Raw genomic sequence first — 21,600 nt, 5'->3', positions numbered from 1 at the left:
CAAATACCACTTGGTGTGGTTTTTTTACCTGTGCAACTGACTATTGAAAGTATAATCAATCATTTTTGTTCCTATGTTTGCTTATTTTGGGAAGTCAAAATAGCATATAAACACAGTTTTTTAGGGTTTTTTTAAATGTATGGAAATTCCTTTAAAACAGTATTATTGCCATTCTTGGAGCCATCTGGACGTGGTCCTGGGCTACTGGTTGTAGGTGGCCCTGCTTGAGGAGGGATCTTATACTAGGTGATCTTCAGAAGTCCCTTCCAACCTTGATGACCCTGTAATGCTTGACTTGAGTGAAGGAAACTAAATACTGCTGACTTTTCTGCTCCCTAATTCAGTACTTGTACAACACCTGTCTGGGTGCTTCATATGTGATTTGCATGATAAGCTCCTGATGGGAGGCTTGATGAAAAATCTTTTGTCTTCAAGTCAGTTTTTAACCCCAAAAGTCATTAAGAAAAAAATCATGTTGAAGCTAGTGTGTTTAGGGAGGGCGTGGACTCTTGCTGAAGATGTTTGTCTTTCTACAGGTGCTTTCTCTGAAAACGGCTGAGGATGCTCACAATGGGTATCAGTCACTTCTCTCTGAAATTAATGATCCAAACACCAAATATATACTGAGAACTGCTAACCGACTTTATGGAGAAAAGACATTTGAGTTTCTCTCAGTAAGTAACCATTAAATTTGTGTAATTTTTTTAGTATAATGTATTGGCTTCCTATTTCCTTCAGAGGTCTAAGACAAGCTTTGGATTTTACTTTCCATTTTTTTTGGGCTGACACCTACTAATGCAGTAGGTTATGCCAGAGCCTGGTATCTGAACTTGATGGAGAAGCTCCTTTTACGTAACCTGTGACCAAGTGCACAACTGGTGCAAAGCACTATGAAATCCATCAGACTCTGAATTCTTCAGAATTCCATGATCCATTCATATTTTTGGCTGTGGGACAAATACTTGACGTACCTCTTTTCCATTGATAGTGTGTAAATATGATACAAAAGAATTGTCATTCCTATTCAGCATGGGCAGTATTTTGTATTTCTTCTGTTACATAAGCCATTCAAAGATCATACTGAGAGGAATAAATGACTTAAAAGATTTTCTTTGTCAGAAGATCTAAATAAGATAGTAGGTACTGTGTTACATGTGCTCCTTTAGATGATTGCCTAAGAGCAAGAAGATAAAAGGCTCTACTTTCCCCCTCTCTTTCCCTTTCATTCCCTAGCCCCCCCCCCCCCCCCGGGAGTAATTTATGATGATTCTTTTTATGAAGAATGGTAGTATTTCACCTGTCTAATAGATAAAACTTACATGGGTTGTACTTTAAAACTTTGCATCTGTGTAATAAAGATCTAGGTATATTAAATCGGACAGAAGACATGGGGTTTTTCCTAAGAAAAATCAGTTTACCTTCTGAAGAGTTTTCTATTAGCTTGGGAGGTTTAGCAATGAAATTTATGTCAAGAGAAGCTTACAAAATTACGTTCTCTCAATGAAGAAAAAAACAAACGCCAACCAAAAAACCTAGCTACATCAGTTTTCAGTTATGTAGAACTTTAACATGTGATTTAACATACAGTGGACAGTTCCTGGTTCAAATAGATGGTATAAAACCTAATAGGAGTGTGAAAGCAAAACTTCAATGGCTCAATATGAAGCTGGGGTAGAAGAGTGGGCAGACTTTCTTGGTGTATTTAGGATTCATCTGTGGCTGAATGGGAGTAAAATGTTGTTGAAAAGCTATTCTGAATGTCCGTGTCAGTCATTTGTAGAGTTGAGTCAAAAATCCTACCATGCTGGACTAGAAAAGACTGACTTCATGCGTGCGTGGGAGGATTCCAGAAAACAAATAAATGGCTGGGTAGAGGAAAGGACTGAAGGTGAGTGTTTTGCAAGATGCCATGTTGTATTTAATGTCAGCCCTGGCTTGGGTAAAGAGCTATTTCAAGATACAGTATTGTGAATAAAAAAAAAACCCAAATATTGAGCATGACATTGAGTTCTTGCTCTGTTTGGTACATAATTCTCTCATCTATATTAATTACAGAGTAGGTACTATATTAGATAATTAGATACATGTTAAGCTGTTTAAAAAAAATTCTTTTTTTCCCCCTCCCCCCATGTATCGTAAAGGTAAAATTCAGAACCTGTTGGGAGAGGGCATTCTCGATTCACTGACCAGACTTGTGTTGGTGAATGCCATCTATTTCAAAGGCAACTGGGCAAAGCAGTTTGACAAAGAGAGGACAGCAGAAGTGCCATTTCAAATAAACAAGGTATGATGTGCTAAAATGCTGACAATCCACTGTTACTCTGAAGCACTCTGGAAAAAAAAATCATGCAAGCAGGGTTAGTTTGGGTAGGCTGTATGAAATACCTTATATTCTCTCACTTTAATATGACTGCTCTTTGTTTAGTTTCTGTTAAGTTTCACATAATTACTAGAAACTTTAATAAGTATTTCTTTCATTCTGTCTCTTCTTTCTTCCTTTTGCCCTTCTTGTTTTTTTTTGTGAGAAGTAGCTGTCTATGTAGTTACAGAACTCGGAACTGAAGAGAATGTTTGAGTAAAGCTGCCATGCTGTTTGCGGGTTGTGAACAATTTCACAGAAGTTTGTGAACTTCATTATTTCATGATAAAACTGGTGAGGATAAGAAAATTTCCTTTAGGTTGTAGGCAGAAAGCTGCAGTTACACGTGTGCAAAACTTGTGAGTGTTAAGTCTTCAGTCACTGCTTCCCCCCCACCCCGCGTTTCTACCACTGAACTGATCCAAAACAAATGTAAAATTAAAAATAGTCTTTGAAGACCCCATGCTATACTTGCTTTTAGAAATATATCAGTGCCATTGAAGAAGCCTGGGCTACTGTCATTAGAAGGACATGACTGCCCCTCAGCATCACCTGAGACTCTGGGTCTGCCTCCAGATGTCACTAGCAAAAGCTGGTAACATGACTTCCTTAACTCCCCTGCTTAAAATAAACACTATTCAAAACTGAAGCCCTCCTGCCTGACTTCAAACCATCCGTCCCCCAGTCGTGAACCATATTAGCTTGAACTGCTAATACCACTTTTCAGATAGGGAATGTTGCTGCTCACCTCATACTCCCTACTGCAGCACTTCAGAAACCACTGGACTGACCTGGTTCCTGCTGCCTTGCCCTCTCACTGTTGAAGCATGTTGAAAAAAAACCTAGCATGGTATCCAGGCATACTATTGAATTTTCTTTTCCTTGGACTAGTACAGACTTAGGATATCCTGAAACTAGGAAAAGGATCCAGAGAACTATTGGAGAAAGTTAAGATGTAGGATTTGGGGATGCTGCCTTGGCTTACCCAAGGAACTTGCTTTTAAACACATAGAGAAGACAGCAAGTCTCTTTCCTCGTAAAACTTAATGGATAAAGTTTGTATTTTCATCCTATTAATGACTAGCCCTGATGACCTGCATAAGTGTGTGAGTGGACTCAAATGAACAATTGGCAATCTGAGGTGTAACCTGAAGTTTTAAGATGGCTGTCTTACAGTGTGCCCAGTGGGAAGTAGTTACATTAACCTCCCAAGAGCCTTTACAGCATCCTGTGACATTACTTCTCTGATGCTTGCACCTCTTGAAACAAAATTATTTTCATGTGCTGTGTGGCCTTTTCTTTGCCTATTCATAGAATCAGTGAATCGTAGAATAGTTAGGACTGGAAAGGACCTTAAGATCATCTAGTTCCAATCCCCCTGCCATGGGCAGGGACACCTCGCACTAAACCATGTCACTGAAGGCTGTGTCCAGCCTGGCCTTGTGCACTACCAGGAATGGAGCATTCACAACTTCCTTGGGCAAACCCATTCCAGTGCCTCACCACCCTCATAATAAAGAACTTCTTCCTTGTATCTAATCTAAACTTCCCCTGTTTAAGTTTGAACCCATTGCCCCTTGTCCTATCAGTACAGTTCCTAATGAAGAGTCCCTCTCCAGCATCCTTATAGGCCCCTTCAGATACTGGAAGGCTGCTATCCTTTTCATGTGTCACTGCTGCAAGATAATTTCTGCCATATTCTCTATGGGCATTGTTTCAATGGGCTTTACTTTAAAAACAAAAAACTATTTACACGGTTATCTCGTGAAGGTAAAGGAGAAAGTAATGAAACTCTTAACTGAAAAGATATTAAATAATTATGTGAATTATAGTAGGTGATGTACCATGTGAAAATGGAAGGAGATGCCGGAGAATGAAATTTAGGAGAAAAATCTTACACCTTCTTACTATCCATTGTGACTTAAGAATTCAAAATAATGTTCTCCCTTTCTCAGTATTTTTAATAAAATTTTAAAGTATTTTAATTTCTATATTTTTTTAATTTTTATTTTCTTTATTTTTAAATTTATATATTATTATATATTATTTATATTATTATTTATATTATTTATATTATTATATATTATTTATATTTTTTATTTTTTTTTAATTTTTATATTAATTGTTTACAGCACTTGGAGCCACATAGACTAAAAATGAAAATGCTTACATTGAAACAGCTCTGCATTTAAAGCAAGCAACATGGGTTCTGCTTCTTACCAGCTCTGTTTAGTGCTTGTCAGTAGTTGTTAAGAGAACATACATGTCTTTGCCTTTTTGCCTTAAAGGAAACTTGACAGACATTTACACATCAGTAACTAAAAATTAATTCTCGGGGATCCTTCTTCACAAAAGGCAGTGGTGAGGCTGAGCTCTGTGGTGTGTTTGGTTCTCTTTAGTCAAATTATTAAAAGCCCTGAGTAACTGGATGCCTGCTTTGTATTCTGAGACCAGTATACTCAACTCGGCACTACCTGATAACATCTCTTTACTTTTAGGAAGAGACCAGACCTGTGCAGATGATGTGCAGGAAGGATAAGTTTAACATGGCCTATCTTTGGGACTTGCAGACCAAAATCCTTGAGCTCCCTTATGTTGGTAATGAGCTCAGCATGATTATCCTGCTCCCTGATGCAATTCAGGATGGGTCCACTGGCTTGGAAAGCGTAAGTTGTTGAGATAAATGCAAGTCTCTGTCCTCCCGGGGAAGAAAGTTTGGTATATACTGCATATAGAACTGCAGTTCAGTTCCAGAGTCATTATGTCACTGGTGCTTAGCACCAGCTGAAGACCTGACCCTCCTCAGCAACAGATATTAGCTGTGGTTATGGTGAGGGCATGGTGTGCTGAGGAGCATATGTGGTGAGAGGAGTGTTGGGGAAGCTCTTAGGAAGTCTTATAGCTTGTCCCATAGATCTGTTCTGAACAGCTGGCAGATTGTCCATGCCCACTTCCAGAGAAACAAGCTCACAGGAAAACATAGGATCTGTTCTGTTGTGGAGACATGACTCAATTGTTTTGGCTATTTCATGCCCTGGACAAGAATTTATTAATAAGATTTTCTAGCACTGACTACAAGGGGCATTGTGAGCAGACTTTTTCATCAGCCTGTCAAACCAAAGGAGGATGTTCTCATTAAGAAATAGAGGAACTGGGTTTGGTTTCTTCGAGAACCTGTCATTAGTTCTTCTCTGCCTTTGCTTCCCATATGCAAAATGTAAAAAGCCCCCAATCTAACATGTTTTATAAAAGTAAACTTTACATGGAAGGGACTGATCCTTATTGTATCTACCAAAAAGCATGTGGGATTGATCTTGGCTCAAGCTGTAGTTCTCTAATGAGAAGTAGAACTTGCATTTCTGGCTTGAGATGTGCTAAACCCTGGAAAAAAAAGGTGCATGTTATGCACTGTATAAACAAACACAGTAATTACTACTTATGGCTGAGTAAAACTGTCTTTAATTATGTGAATATTTGGGTTTTCTTTAGCTGGAAAGAGAACTCACATATGAGAAGGTGAGAGATTGGCTCAATCCACAAGCGATGGAATGCATAGAGGTGAAGGTGTCTTTACCCAGATTTAAACTGGAAGAAAATTATAATCTGAAGCCCGTCCTGAGCAGCATGGGAATGCCTGATGCGTTTGACTTAGGGAAGGCAGACTTCTCAGGGATTTCATCTGACAATGAGCTGGTGCTTTCAGAAGTGATTCACAAGTCCTTTGTGGAAGTCAATGAAGAAGGCACTGAAGCAGCAGCTGCCACAGCAGGAGTGATGATGATGCGCTGCGCGATGATTGTTGAAGACTTCACTGCAGATCATCCCTTCCTTTTCTTCATCCGGCACAACAAAACTTCCACCATTTTGTTCTGTGGAAGATTTTGTTCTCCCTAGAAAGAAGATGTCTTGGCTGCCATTACACAGTAACTTTCTGTTTCTTTGGAATAGGGCTACTCTTTTTGCACTGTCTCTTTCAGCTGTGTGAGTCCAATTCTGTGGCCTTCATCTCAGGCCTGATAGTATAAGAGAGCTACATGGAGCCAGTGCCATACAAATCAACTCTTAGCTGGTGCACCTCAGTGCAGAGATGTCTTCTTGCTGACACAAGAAACATCCTACTAGCTCAGCCAGTGCTTCCTCTGTCCTTGCAGTTCCCATTTCAGCTTACTTTCTGTGGCTACATGGTAGAGTTGGGCAGTGACTCCCCACTGGAAAAGGTGTTAATTTGGTTCTGACAAGGCTGGAGCATGTCTTCAGCTCCCCTCCTCCTTTTTCCTCTCATCCCCTGTCTTTTTATTTTTTTTCCTTCCAGACTCATCCACTTAAACTCTTGATACATTCCCCAGAGATGAAAGGAGCCCTCAGCAGTCTGTTCCAAGTGTTGCTAAGCAACCTGATGAAATAGGGTTTTTGGAGAATAACTGGACAAGCACTTAGGCAAGAATGAGAATAAAAGTATGGCTTTGCACCAGGTGTCCTTGTAGGGTAATCATGGAGTGAGAAGTGTTTTATCAGTACAGGACACCCGAGTTTATTACCTGAAGTGTTTTATCAGCACAGGACACCTGAGTTTATTACCTATCAGCTGGTTCTAGTCCTTTAAAGAATGTAATGAAAAAGCATATGGTGCCTATGCAATATTTAAATAACATAGACTTTCTGCTGTTGTGATAGATCTTTCCTGTTCATTGTTTCTTAAAACAGTTTATTCAACTGCATAATACCAAAGATATAGCTGAAATAGCTTTCCTAATACAGTTGTTTTGTTTTGCTGTTTCTATTCCTAAAATAATAAAAGAAGTGCTGTGAGACTTCAACCATAAATTATGCCTTTATTTCTTAAATCTGTAGTGTGAAGAAACCCAGTTACCTCTTATTAGAGTGCAACCAGCTTCTGGGTACTTGCTGGGTTTGACAATGAATTCCAAACATTCTCCAAGTACTGCAGTCCTGCGGTGCTTATTTAGGTTGCCACGACATTTGGTGTTGGCATTGTGAAGATTTTCAGCAAAGAGCTGTTTCTGCGCAGGACTGCACTGTTACCTTTTTGTGCACGACTCCAAAACGGTTGACTGTCATCCAAATAGTGCTGAATTGCACTGTTTATTTCAGTCCACTGTAACTTGGCTGTCTGGGGTGAGGGAAATGAAAGTGCTATGTGATTTGAGGGGTGGGATATGTCTGAGCTTTAATACACGGCTAGTGCTTTGCTCCCAAAGCCGGAGTGGGGTGGGTTCCTGGTGGCCTGATGGAGAAAACAATCAGGTTAAGCCCAAGAGGCCCTTCCATGCTGTTATGTTCCTTGCATTAAAAAAGAAAGTTTGACTGAGATGTTGAGCATCAGCATCAGGAGGGAGGACACCTGGATAAGGTGTTCTCTAGGCAAAGGGTGTGACTGATTTGATTTGGAAACAGCAGCTAGTGGAATTAAAGAGTGGCATTAAGTAATGGCCCTGACTTACCCATTTCTAGTAACTACTGAATGTCAAGAGGGGTATGTGTCAAGTGAGGACTGGTGCACAGACCTTAGTGTATGAGGCAATTTCTGATTAAGCCGTTTTGTATCAAATAATTTAAGGATTCACAACAGCCCTGCACTTCATTCACCAGAAAGCTTTTATTAGTGTTATTACCAGGCAATTCTAGGACTCCCAGACACATACCCTGGGCGGGCTCTCTGCCTTGTCCCATGGGGCAGAACCCTCTGATCGGCACTGACCGAGTAGGGAGAGTCGGTTTTCAACCCGGCTCCCTCCCTCCTGGGTGAGGACACCCAGCTCTGCTCCGGAGCCGCGCTCCCGCCTCCCGCGGCCTCTCTCCTGCCTTCGTCGCGCCCTGCGGGTCCCCACGCTGCCTTCCGCGCCGGCCCGCGCAGTCAGATAGGCGAGTGGTCTTGGGCTGTGCTGGGGCTCTGCGGGGCGAGAGGGGGTCAGGGCAGGCTTCGCCTCGGCCCCCCCTCCAGACGCTTTGACATGAATGGGGCGATAAGGGGACGTCCCCTGTCTCCCTTCCGCGGCGGCGGGGTCTGCGTGGGACGGCGTGCGCTTCTCGGGCAGCCTGGGACGAGCGGGGGCTGTAAACCGGGTGGTTTCATTGAAAGCAGCCGCACGGTGCGGCGGTGTCAGTAAGTGGAACTAAAAGTATGTGTGCTTTCTGAGTTTGTGTTTGGATTTTTTTGTTTTGTATGGGCTGTTTATCATACAGCTAGATAAAAGAACGTTGCAAAAATGCAGGGCATTTGTCCGTCTGGTGGTGGAAGCAGATAGTGTTTTCCTGTAGCAAGACTGTGCAGACTCCTCCATGTAGTCGGACAGTATCAGTGACAATATCGTTGGGCAGCTGCCCTGGTTGCTGCGGCAGATGCACAAATGGAAACAAGCTGGAACCACCAAATGCAAAAGTCCTGCTGCAAGCAAGCAGAGAAAAGCAGGAAGGTTTTCCAGCCTCAAGCAGTGCTGCCGCTAGCCTCTGTGTAGGGTTTTGCTCCTGATCCAGCCCTCTCACCATCCATCCTGCTCCAAAGGCATCCTAGGGAGCATCTCACCAAAATTAATCCCTGCTCTGGCTGGGCAGTGTGAGGCCTGAAGCTCTGTTCTGTGCTTCACTTCTGCCTTTGATAGCCGGTATGTCACCTTCAGCTCACAACACCCCTGTGCGTCAGGGACTGCCCAGCCCTGCTGGGGCTCAGGTTTGTACCTGGCTGAGGCAAGCAGGTAGTTCACTTGTTCTGGGCAGAGCAGGCTGGTGGAGATAGCAGTGCTTTACACTGCTAAAGGTAAGTGTGTGCCTGAGCCTTTGGCAGCATTGACACTTTTTTGTGGCATGAAGAGGGTCAGCTTGCTGAAAAGTGTCCCTGAGCAGTTACTGTGAATGTCCTCTCTGCAGGATTTGGGTAGAAGAGTGAGGTGAAAACAGCATGAGTGAGCTCTCCGGGGTATGCTGAGTCGGTGAGGCTGAAGGACTTTAACTTGCAATCCTGCCGGCACACATACTTCCAGTTTCAATTTAGAAGGCAAGGAATCTTTTTAAATAATGTCTTTAAAGTTAGCATGATAGGGAAGGTTGGGATATGTGATACATGTGGGAAAAAATGCATATAATGCTTGTTTTTGAAGAAGAAGATGTATTGACAGTGAAATTCTTGCTGGTTTTGTACCCAGCTGCAACCAGATTAATCCAGCCTTTACTCTGTGAGTCACACAAGGTTAGGTTAGGTTTTTGACGAATGTTTCCCAGCGTCCTCACTGATGTTTTTTTTTCAGCTGTAACCATGGAGACTCTGTGTAATGCCAACGGCAGATTTGCACTTGATCTACTCAGAAGGTTTAATGAGACCAACCCAACAGGCAACGTTTTCTTCTCTCCCCTCAGTGTCTCTGCTGCTCTGGCCATGGTCCTTTTAGGGTCCAAAGGTAATACAGAGGCACAGATGCTGAAGGTTAGTAAGAAATAAATAATTCTCTTTGGCTTTATATTTTATTTCCATTAAAGATTGTTGTGGTTTAGCAGAAAGAAGATGAAAGGTTTGTGGTGTTTTTACATGCTCAGGGCAAGGTTTCTGTCATGCTCACTAAGTCTTCCTCGGGCTCTTTTCTGTGGTTGCCTTCTTCCTGCCCTGCTCCAGAGCCCGCTTTCCATGTTTTCTATGACTCTTGTTTCTCATTTAATTTCACTTGTTAAGTTAATTCTTGAAGTAGGAAACTAATTTCATAATTAACCAGTCTCCATTTAAATTGATTGGAGTTTCCAGCAGCTTAGTTTTCATAAGGCATTTTTATAGAATCACAGAATCATATTTTGGCACAGAACTCTTGATTTGTAGTACAAGGTCACCAACAGTATGCTTACTGCTAATAATACAAATGTGTATTTTGTAAGAAACACAATAGTAATACATAGTTTTATATGTAGTGTTACAAGTATGATGATACACTGTGATGCTAGTAGTATCACAGTAAGCAGTTAAGCACTCCAGTATCTTGGGTTAGCTGAGCCTACATGCTTATTCTCAAAACAGCCTTAGGTTAGGTAGTATAATTTAAAAAATACCATTGAAAATTACAAAAATGGTGTACATACGAGTGCACCAGCTTCCCATGGGCCCTCCTGCATGGAAGGAACTTAGTCACTATGATTTCTCCCCTGATTAGGCTAACGCCTTCTAGCACAAAGAAGGGTGTATGAGGCTTCTCATTGCAGTCACCATCATGTGTTTGCCTATGAATAATTTCACCTTTGTATTCTGGACTTGAGGAGGAACTGTTTAGTACTGTTGAGTTGATGCCTGCTGAATAAGACAGTAAAACTATGCTCTCACTACTTGTACAAACAGACTTTGAACATATATTTCATGTAATCAAACTGACAGCCCCACCTACGATAAACTTACTGACAGCAGAAGTCATGCAAAAGGAACTTGGGGGAAAAATGTATTTCAACATAGTTACCTTTAGTAACGCATGTTCCTGCACCATAAAGCATTACCTATGAGAACATAGCTAATTAAGGAGGTAGCAATTGGTAACTGTCAAGGGCTGTTCTCAAGCATATAGGAGTTTGTATCCATGATCATAATCCTATTTTGATTCCATGATGTTTTTGCTTAGTTATTCATTTGTACAATATAGCTTGTATAAGGGTGGACAGCAAGGCCTGACCGAAAACCCAGTGAGATAAAAGAAGGGTTTTCCTTTGAGTCCAGTGGCTGTACCACAGCACTTGTCCCTGCTGAGGAATAGGTGGTGTAAGTTTGAATATGAACATCCCTGCTTTGGGGTAGCCTTCCCTGTCAGTGAGGTCTGGCAGCTTCTGCTGTCATATCTGTGAACCCTGGCCAGCCAGCTTGCCTCTGGGAAAGGAGGTACTGGTGAAAAGAAACTGCAGTAATGAATCTGATTTTAAGATTATACAGTTTCATAGATTTAGATCAGTTATATTTTCATAAAACCATAAAAGATAATTGTTCTAAGTTTTCTTGAGACCTCATCTGTGCTGGTTTTGGCTGTATGTTCTGTAAAGCAAAACCTCGGGTTTCGTTGGGCCAAAGGGGGAAGCAAGAAAACCAAAGTGCCTCTGTTGGCATCATCTCTCTTCAGTTCCACACTTGAGAATGAGTCATTGTGCCCCATGGTCTGTGGAGGGGAGGCTTGCAGATATTGCATGGATGGGACTGGGGGTTATGATCAACAGCTTCAGCTGTCACTGTGTATAAACCAGGAGCTTAATACAAGTGGCTGATGAGCAAGTAGCACCAAGAAACTGATTCATTAATTTTTTCAAGGTTTACAGAATTGTCTAAGCAGCTTTCAGCCTTTTGCCTTTCTTCAACCTACCTGTCTTCTGGATCAGATACAAATATACTGTATTGTTCATTTAAGACAGCATAACAGCATCTTGTTCACTTATTTTATTTCAGACACTTCATTTTGACAAAGTTGAAGATACTCACTCCAGATTTCAGACTCTGACTATGGATATAAACAGAAGCAATGCTCCCTATCTCCTACGGCTTGCCAGTCGGCTTTTTGGAGAGAAGTCCTACACCTTTTTACCGGTATGTTGGTGCAGATCCTGATGGCATGGTGGAACCTGGTGGGAAAATGCAGCTATTTGAGTGTTTGTGCAGTACAAATATTTCTAGGCATATTTCTAAATGTTACTGGGCAGTCAACAAGTGTATTATGTATGTTCATATGCATTTCCATGTCTGTAGGCATCTGTGCATCTCACCTAAAGGATGTTACACAGCAAACCCTTTTTATTGCTTGTTTGGTTCAGCTGCTCTTGGGCTCAAGAGAGATACCACTTGTCTAGGTTCTTAGTTTACAGTGACTATCACAACGTCCTACTCTTGCAACCAGCTTTTTAGGATGCAACCAGCTCTTGTGTCTGTTGCAATCAACTTTTTAGGATGCAACCAGCCCTGTGTCTGTTGCAATCATTTTTTTAGGATTTTCATTGGTCTAGTATAACATTACTTAAATGTTTTTAAAACACTGCATTTATCATAGAATCATAGAGTAGAATCCTAGAATGCCCAACATGCTTCTTCACCAGTGAATTATATCTTTGTCTGCACCCAGGTTGCTATTTTTATCCCTCTTTAGCTCTTTCAGAATGTTTTTTTTTTATCATAGCTGTGCTTGAGCCTGTTTCAGGAGAATGACAGGTGAATGTTGCAACACCTGCAGTAAGCACCCCGTCAGCTGTATATGTGGCAAATGTACTATGAGGCTTACTCTGAGAGGGGAATAAAACCAACCCAATCTCAGACCCATCCCAGGTGATAAGCTGTTTGACATGCACCTTATCTACAGCATAAAGAGATGTTTTGTTATCTGCATACAGTGAAAGCTATTCTTATCATTCCAAAATCTAGGATTTCGTGACTAATATTCAGAAATTCTATGGAGCTGATTTGGCTACAGTTGATTTTCTTCAGGCTAGTGATGAAGCCAGGAAAGAAATTAACCAGTGGGTAGAAGAGAAAACTGAAGGTAAATGACTTTAGCTAATAAAGTAACCAGCAGTGTTTCATACTTTTGGAGTAGGAGTAGGCTTTATTCTCTGCAACCTTGAGAACAGTCTAATTTTGCCCTGGGATATTCACTTGATGTATTAACAGAACCAAGTTATATCTAAAGAAGACTTTTAAACAGTTCCATAGGTCCTGATACTTTTCCATTGTTTACGTTGAGGCCAGTGAGTGCAGGAGAGATGCCTAAACATAGATTTATACCATTGAATTGGAGACTCTGTTTTAGACAGTCCTGGTACATACTGTATATGTCGTATATATGTATTTCTAAATCCTGTAATCCTAACTGTGGGTGTTATCTAGTTTTTGTATGATGAGTCATATGTGACAGTTCAAGCTAAAAATATTACATATTCATCTAATTACTGTATAACAAAAGTGACAGTGTTTACTATTAAAAAGTATGGTGAAAAGGTAAAGAGACAGCTACTGAAAACTTATTACAGGAATGAACTCGAGCTTTATGTTTGTAGTATTTTCAAGGTATCAGTTTCTTCATGTATGTTTTACATGGCTTCATGTATGTTTTATGTGCCATCACCTTGTCACAAGATTTTGTTGTGACTCTTTTTTTTCTGCCCCCTCTGAAGGTAAAATCCTTCATCTGCTGTCTGAAGGCTCTGTTGACAACATGACCAGGCTCGTATTGGTGAATGCTATTTATTTCAAAGGGAACTGGGCAGAGAAATTTAAAGAAGCTGACACCACTGACATGCCGTTTCGGTTAAATAAGGTAATACAGATATGTCTTGGTAGTATATATCTAACAAAAAGGTCAAATCATTCAGGTGCTAAAGTGAAGCTTTGCGTACAGGTAAAATAATTAAAAAATCATAGAATCCTAGAATGGTTTGGGTTGGAAGAGACTTTAAAGATCATCCAGTTCCAACCTCTGCCATGGGCAGGGACACCTTCCATCAGACCAGATTGCTCAAAGCCCTATCAAACCTGGCTTTGAACACTACTAGGGAATGTAAATAGTCTATAATGAATGTTTTCAGTTCACCCCAAAGAGTTTTTTATGGATTTTAGTATTTTTCTGTATTCAGGAAGCTATTTGTTACCTCACTTCCCATCACAGTATTTGAGACAGTTCTCACATATAGATTAGGAGGACCCTGCCTGTGACTAACCGAGTTTCAGGTGCCATGAACTGTTTGTGATGTTAGGTAAGCAGTATTAAAATGATAGCTCAATTTGGTTAAGCCCCATTTTCTTGTTCTGTATTCTGCTTATGTTAACAGCTTTACAAGATACTATATATAGTCATCTGCTTTATTCTGAACAAAGTTGATATTTCTTGACTTTTAATGTCCTTTTGGGGGCCAGAGCAATATAAATGTACAGCAGCTCAAAGAAATAGTTTCTTTGAGGACTGTACTACAGAAGCCAAAGGAGAACTAAATTTAATAAAAACTCATGTCTGGAGAAGAAATTGTTGTTAAATGGGCAGTCAGGAGTCCGACAAAGTTTTATGGTCAGCTGATAAAATGCAGAAAAGTTTTGCAATAACACAGTTTTTAACTTGTTTCCTGTTCTTAACTGTTACTTTGATAACTTTTGTCTATCCAGAATGAAAGAAAGACAGTGAAAATGATGTATCAGAAAAATAAATTTCATTTTGGGTACATCCCTGAAGAGAAGATCCGTGTGTTAGAGCTGCTTTATGATGGAGAAGAAGTTAGTATGATCATCCTGTTACCTGATGACATTGAAGATAACTCCACTGGTCTGCAGAAGGTGGGCCATCTAAGCTAATACAGTTACAGATAATTTCAGCCATTCAAAACTAAAGCCATAATGAGCCCATGTTCTCAGAGCCCCATATCTATGAAGCATGTCTTCAGACAATGCTCTGCTAGCACTGCAATAAAGAATATGTGCGTGTGCTGCATCGGGAAGAGAAGTTGTGTTCTGGTTTTGTAGCTTCTCTTTGTGTCCTTTGGCTTGCTGAACTGAACCATGGGGGAGACTGCAAAACCAAAGTTAACTATGAGAATTAACTTGCCTTGCATATTTTTTATTTTTAATGACAGAACTTTTCTTTCATTACCTTTGAATGTCCTTGTTTTCTTAGCCTTGACGTAATGAGACTGTTTTCCATTAAATGACCAGGAACTCATCAGCTGCTTTGAGCTCTCTGATGATTAGTTTAGTTACTTGTTGTTAATTGTGTAATTCCATTTAGTTAAACAGTAAGAATTACTGGGTTTAGTTGCTATCAGTGCATGCTTCTCCTTTCTGTACATTGCAGCAAGAAGAAAATGTCTGCATTACTTTCTAAAGTAAAAACTGCACTGCCTCCATTTAATTTTAATAGCATTTGTAAGTCTGCATGTAGCCATCAAAGATACGGGTATTGTCATTTTTGTATAGTTGCTTTATACTTATTTAGTACTCTATAAAGCCTTGTAAATGTTACTGAAAATGAAACGTTTCTACACAGGTGATATGTAATCATCTCTGACATTTCAATTCCAGCTGGAAAAGCAGCTTACCTTAGAGAAGCTTCAGGAATGGACATGTCCGGAGCGTTTGTATTCCACTGATGTTCGTGTGCATTTGCCAAAGTTTAGGCTAGAAGAAAGCTATGACCTTAAATCAGATTTAGCTGCTATGGGCTTGGTGGATGTATTTGACAGTGGTAAGGCTGACTTGTCGGGAATGTCAGGGGCACGTGACCTCTTTCTCTCTAAAATTGTCCACAAAGCTTTTGTAGAAGTGAATGAGGAAGGTACGGAAGCTGCAGCTGCTACTGCTGGCATTGCTATGCTCTGCATGGCTATTGAAGAGGATTTCAATGCGGACCATCCTTTCCTTTTCTTTATTCGCCACAACCCCACACAAAGCATACTTTTCTTCGGCAGATACACTTCTCCATAAAAGAGAACTTGGCATTTGCAGATCAGTTCCTGCTGTAGTCAGTGAAAGCTTAGCTCATGAATGAGTTGGCTTTTGATGTAGAAAGTTAATGCTCCTGTCTTGAGTTCCTAGTAACTTTGACTAAGATTCTGCCTTTCCCATAAAAACAGTCCCAAAGGAACTGAGGAGTAGTTTATTTTTCTTAAAGACATCATCTTTAATAATGAGGAAAATCTTAACTGTAGGCAGAAGAAATCTTTTGAAGTTGGACTAGAAATACTCTTGGAAGAAACTTGTGCCTTTTAAAGCACAGGATTACCCTCTATGCAGCCTTCCATGGGTTTATCTGTGTTGACAGTCCCCTATTGTAATAACAATAATTCAGTCATTCCTTATGCACGTATATTAGGGTGTTTGTGCAAAGCTACTCCTCCCCTAAAGTCTTGCTTTTCAAAAGCACTTTAATAAAATACTTCTAGGCACCAAAAGGCATGTTCCTGAACAGCTGAGTTTACCCAGTTCTGTCGTGAAATAGAAGGTCAGATAACATTTGTTTAGAGACATCTATTAATAGAGAAAGGATTAAGCTATTTAAACAAAATTAACCCTTTCTAGTCATTACCCAGAAAACTTACAGTACAGCTTTTGAACGAGAAGTTAATAGTAACTTTAGGTGACATTTTTAAAGAGGACCTTAAAAATTTATAGTCTGGCACCATTTTAGTTATTGAAAACGTGAAAATGTCCCAGGGCTTAGAGGTTTTAGCTGCTTGAAGCTAATGGGTGTCTTTCTTTTGTGCAAGTTCAAAAGCTTTCAATATGACATTTATGTCTGGCCAGAACCTATGTGATCCTCAAAAAATACTTAGCTTCCCAGGGGTGACTGTATATAATCTGCAGTAAGGGTCCAATGTGTCTCTTTATGTAAAAGGATTCAACATTTATTCCGCTGACTTCCACTACTTCTCTACGTACAGACCTGTACTGTTCAACAGCCTTGTTCCATGTTTATTTCTGGAGGGTATTTGCTTGTATAAGGTATATCTTGGGTACTGTAATGTTTACTTGTAAGCCATAGGTCTCAGTGGGGCACAGTAATTTCTGCAATTGCAAACTGTGTATTAATTTTGTCTTTAAGGAACAAATAAAACTCTTCTTCTTACACTCATGTTCAAAATGGAAACTTCTGTATATCATTTAGCATTTCAGTGTACAAAAGTAACTGTCCCCTGAAGGCTAAAGAAAACCGCTGGTGCAGCAGGTAAGATCATCTGTAGAAGTCCTTCAGCTGTTCAGAGTAGGTGAAAATGCTGAACAACAAATTACTTGGTAGAAGAGATTATTGCATGAACCATCAGCTTCCTCTGTAAGTAAGTGCAATGACCACAGCTGCTAGCACCTGCAGGGAACAGGAAGAGAGCAACAGTTTATGAAATGACACAGGCACTTGGTCTGTACATTAGTAAACATGTTCCCAAGTGTTGGCAATACCTCGGTTGCAAAGGTCCTGGTGAAGATGTAAAGAGTGCAGATGTGAATGTAACTGTTTTTGTGTTGAATGTTGTGAAAACCCAATGCTTTGTGACTAAGTAAAAAAAAAATACTAGTACAAAACCCATGTGAAAATGTGGAATGATTTGACATTTGCATTAGTACGGGGTTTCTGGCCATTTGTCTTCAGCCTTTTAGCAAATAAGGCTTCCGCTGCCATAGATGGATTTTTTTACTTAAGGCTCAAAAGCTCCATTATAATTACATCCTTATCTTTATATGCTTAAACTCAATTAATGCATGCAAGATATATGATGTCTGAAAGCTTTTAGGGCTGTGATTACCAGGAGATCAGAAGAAAGATAAAACTTTGCGTAATAGTACAAATTACAGTAGCTTTATATACTCATGTGTTTCTTGATTACATTGGTCTCAGTATTCAGTACCTGAACTGAATCTGAGTCAAATTTGGCTTTCTACAGACAGGATGCACAAAGTAAAAATCAGCAATTAAGACTCTCAATAAAGTCAGCTTCACATTCAGCTGTTAAAAAACCCCAACCCAAACAACAAGCCTACTGGCAAATATTACTCTCCCATAATTCAAGTCCCACAGTAAGACAGTTGTGTTTTCCTTAATAGCTCTTTCTTTTCCTGCACTTCTGTCAGAACAAGTGACTGACAAAGGCTGACTCCACCCCGGAAAACTGGTATGTCAAATGTACTCACATTTCTAAAAAATAAAATGCTGCTTCAACTAGCTTCTGTGAAGGACTTTACAACAGGCTTTATAACAATCCAAAACTCAAGCGCAGTATTTGCTCACTGTGGTGTGGTGAGTAAGCCAGACTTTGTACGACTGCTTACACAGATTCTCTACCATAGCCCTTTGATTTCAGTAATCTAAAACAAAAAAACCCGCCACCCACCACCTCTTGGCTGATTTCTGTCTGATTCATACAGTTTAACTTGCTCTTTCTAGATAGTAAATACCATACTGCGGATAAGGAGGACAGATATTGCTGGGGTTTAAGTCACCTTGTCCTAGAGAAAAAATTTACATATGATTTACATACTCAGGGGATGATTGGTAATACTTTTCACTGTTAAATGGTTTTATGTATTTATATATGACCAAAATCCTGGTAAAGTACGTGAACCTGATCAAGTGCCCAGGTGTCTTAGAGACAGATATTTGTCTTGATTTTTTAATATGTTTTCATTAGAAAGTGTAATTCACTTGAACCTACTGACAAAAAAAGGGTACTGTTGAAATCATAAACAGGCTTTTGGGTGGGTTGGTTGGTTGTTTTTTCTACTGTAGTGAATCTGTCCAGCTCTGTCATGTCACCTTATGGTACATATTCTTATCCATATTCATTCAGGGGCATATGCAATCCCTGACTACTTAATAACAATAGAAGTCAAAAAAAAACCAGCCAAATCCTGGAGAGCTCAGCCTGTCTGGAAACATGCTGAACACGCACAGTGGCTGCTGGCAATTCAGGTGATGAATTCATCACATCGGCCAGAGAAGGCTGCACCTTCAGGTTAAATGAAACTCTAAACAACCAGCTTGTACAATCACTTTTATTTTTAAGTCATGTCATGGGAGATGATAGATAGTCATTTTGGCCGAGAACTCTTTCTCAACACTAGACACAGAAACAAATACAACCCAGTGGGTTAACAAGAATTTAAACTCTTTGTACATGAGAGAACAGTACATGAATCTTAGAACAGAAGTCATGATTTCATGTAAATATTTAGTATAAAAGCCTGGACAACTCCATACCAGCCATATCACCCAGTTCTTTATCTGCAGGAGTCAAACTGGCTAAATAATGAAAGCAATATTCGTTAGAATTTCAGGCTGTTTCTCATGTGTACTGAATTGCCCAACATGGAATATAGCATGGCCTTTCTCATGGTCTGCATTATTCCTTGGTAGAATGCCTTGTTGTCCTGGGTTCAGCAGTAGCAGTCATTTTTCTCCTTCTTGGTAGCTGGTGCAGTGCTGTGTTTTGACTTTCAGCCTGGGAACAGAGCTGATAAAAATGATGTTTTGGTCTGGCCAAGGATTTTGTGAGCCTCATGCTCTGCAAGGGAGGAGGGGAAGCCAGGAGGAAGCAGAGACAGGAAACCTGACCCAAACTGACCAAAGAGGTATTCCATACCACCACTTGGCCCGTGTCCCCCCTTCTCTGCTCCTGAAGGGATGGGGAGGGGAATCAAATGCAACTCCCACGGGTTGAGATAAGAACAGTCCAGCAACCAATGTACAACACAAATCACAACCGCTACCACCAATGATAAGAGAAAATAGCAAGGGACAAGAGTACAATACCACCTGCTGAAAAATGAGTCCGACCCAGAAGACCCCCTGTCCTTCCAGGTCACTCCCAGTTACCTCCTGGACATGACGTGCTGTGGTATGGAATACCTCTTTGGTCAGTTTGGGTCAGGTGTCCTATCTCTGCTTCCTCCCGGCTTCCATCCTCCCTGGCAGAGCATGAGGCTCACAAAGTCCTTGTCCAAACCAAAACATCGGTGTTATCAGCTCTGTTCCCAGGCCGAAAGTCAAAACACAGCATTGCACCAGCTACCAAGAAGGAGAAAAAATGACTGCTATTGCTAAACCCTGGACACTTGTGTAAGAGAAAAAGAGATCATGGTATGGCAGATTTTCGTGATGCTCCTTACAATGGAAGCAACTGTCACCTGATGGGATCCCAATCTCATCCCCAAGTTTGGGTGGCACTGCAATATTTGTTATTTCTTTCAAGCTCTACAAACTGAAGATGAATAAACACACGGTATTATGACTCTTCAGAAGTGACCATTCTTGCCCTGAAATGAACTTCAAAAGGTAAGTGCCAGGGACTCAAAAGGTAGAAAACATAGAAATATACTTCATTATTTATGGAGACTTATACATCATCCTGAGAAGAAATTGACCGTTTTGCTTTGGGACTGTTCAGAGGGACTGGAAATGGTGCAGGTTGACATGTCCATTTGTGAGTGCATCTGGTGCTGACAGATGTTTTAATGGGGCATGGAATTCCTCAAACAGTGGAGGTGACCCTCTCTACGGGGAGTATGAAAGAGATGCACATCAGTGGAAGAGAGCAAGCAGAAAATGGAAAATAGTACTTTGCTTTGAAAGAGGCCATAAAGCATGATGGGTTTGAAACTTTATCTTCTTGTTGACAACATTTTAGTAGGCCATTAGACTGGACTGTCTGATGGAGCTGTCCTGAGGGGCACAATCTCTGTTCATTCAGGCCTGAGAAAAAACAACTGGGGGCCAAGGAATGAAAAAGCACCTCTGAACATGTTGCCAAGCTGTGCTGCCCTCTGAAGGTGAGCACACACTACTTTGATTTACTTCAGCAGTGGAAAAGATACCCTGACTAATCCTGCTCTGAAACTGGGGCATGAGAGGAGACAACTGATAGTTTCCAAGGAACAGGAGGAGTAGGGGAAGGAGACGAGTACAAGGCAAACTACCCAGCATATGCAGTAAACCAGTAAACTTAGTCACAAGGGAAAGTATTAGCCTGCATCCACCTCATGTAACAGGTGAGCTATTGGCTTACCTGCTGGCAATTGCCCGTGGCCTAGGACACATGCAGGCTCCTGTATCCTGTGTGTTAGCCACCCCAGTGTACTTGGCGAGATCCCTTTAACACTTTGGCTTTTGTCTTGTAACGTGGTGGAAAACCTGCAGAGCCCCAGCCATGCTGCATGACCTTCTGGTGATGGGAGAGACCAGGGCCCACTGGGGAGTTCATTGGCACAATGAATACAACCGACTTGGGTTCCTAGCCAGACTATTTCTGCTACTGGAAAATTATTAATGAAGTCTCCATAGTAAGGCCACCAAGTTCTATTTATTATTTTTTATTTTCTTCCTGTGGGAAAAAAAAAAAAAGGGAAACTGTACAAAGAACCATGGGAAATACTATATACATGGAAAAAGCAACTGTGATCAATGCAAGAGCCGCTTGATGGAACCTCCTTCCCCTCTTCCACATGAAATACACAACAGACAAGTTTATGGAAATCCAGGACTCTGTCTCACCCCATGCTATGCCTACTCAGCTCCCTTCTTGCAGGCTGAGCCCATCTCAGCAGTAGGCGCAGGGACCAGCACTGCTGTTCTGCCCTAGTCCTGAGCGAGCTGCTTTGTGGAGACCTGTCCAAGAGCTCCCATCCCAATTTTGTAATGTCGGTGTCATGGTCAGTGCTGATCGCAGTCCTGGCTGCTTGGATTACTCTGGACCAGTGTTTCAGAGGTGCCTCCTCATGCTATTACTCCTCCATGTAATTTCAGCTACATCTCGGCAAT

The 21,600-nt window shown here is 40.9% G+C and overlaps 1 protein-coding gene and 1 long non-coding RNA gene across 2 annotated transcripts in view; one reads left to right on the top strand and one right to left on the bottom strand.

The window, feature by feature from the left end:
- LOC133208426 (uncharacterized) overlaps positions 1-16,629 on the top strand; it is a 33,490-nt gene extending 16,861 nt beyond the window's left edge. The window contains exons 12-22 of the mRNA XM_061346252.1: positions 537-674; positions 1,771-1,888; positions 2,142-2,284; positions 4,858-5,025; positions 5,849-6,251; positions 9,622-9,797; positions 11,775-11,912; positions 12,738-12,855; positions 13,487-13,629; positions 14,469-14,636; positions 15,378-16,629. Of these exons, the coding sequence (XP_061202236.1) occupies positions 537-674; positions 1,771-1,888; positions 2,142-2,284; positions 4,858-5,025; positions 5,849-6,251; positions 9,622-9,797; positions 11,775-11,912; positions 12,738-12,855; positions 13,487-13,629; positions 14,469-14,636; positions 15,378-15,779 (2,115 nt within the window). The 3' untranslated portion in view covers positions 15,780-16,629. The remainder of the gene's footprint in view (positions 1-536; positions 675-1,770; positions 1,889-2,141; positions 2,285-4,857; positions 5,026-5,848; positions 6,252-9,621; positions 9,798-11,774; positions 11,913-12,737; positions 12,856-13,486; positions 13,630-14,468; positions 14,637-15,377) is intronic.
- Positions 6,650-7,047, bottom strand: LOC133208622 (uncharacterized). The gene is made up of 2 exons (XR_009724457.1): positions 6,938-7,047; positions 6,650-6,897 (listed from the first exon to the last, which is right to left on the bottom strand). It is a non-coding gene; the product is annotated as an uncharacterized LOC133208622 (long non-coding RNA).
- Positions 16,630-21,600: the final 4,971 nt, after the last annotated feature.

This window comes from Neopsephotus bourkii, unplaced genomic scaffold (assembly GCF_033783945.1).
Source record: "Neopsephotus bourkii isolate Nb327-2 ecotype Australia unplaced genomic scaffold, CSIRO-AGI_Nbou_v1 NB_272, whole genome shotgun sequence".
Taxonomy (NCBI): domain Eukaryota; kingdom Metazoa; phylum Chordata; class Aves; order Psittaciformes; family Psittacidae; genus Neopsephotus; species Neopsephotus bourkii.
The sequence above is the reverse complement of the archived record's forward strand: the minus strand, read 5'-3'. Positions and strand labels throughout refer to the sequence as shown.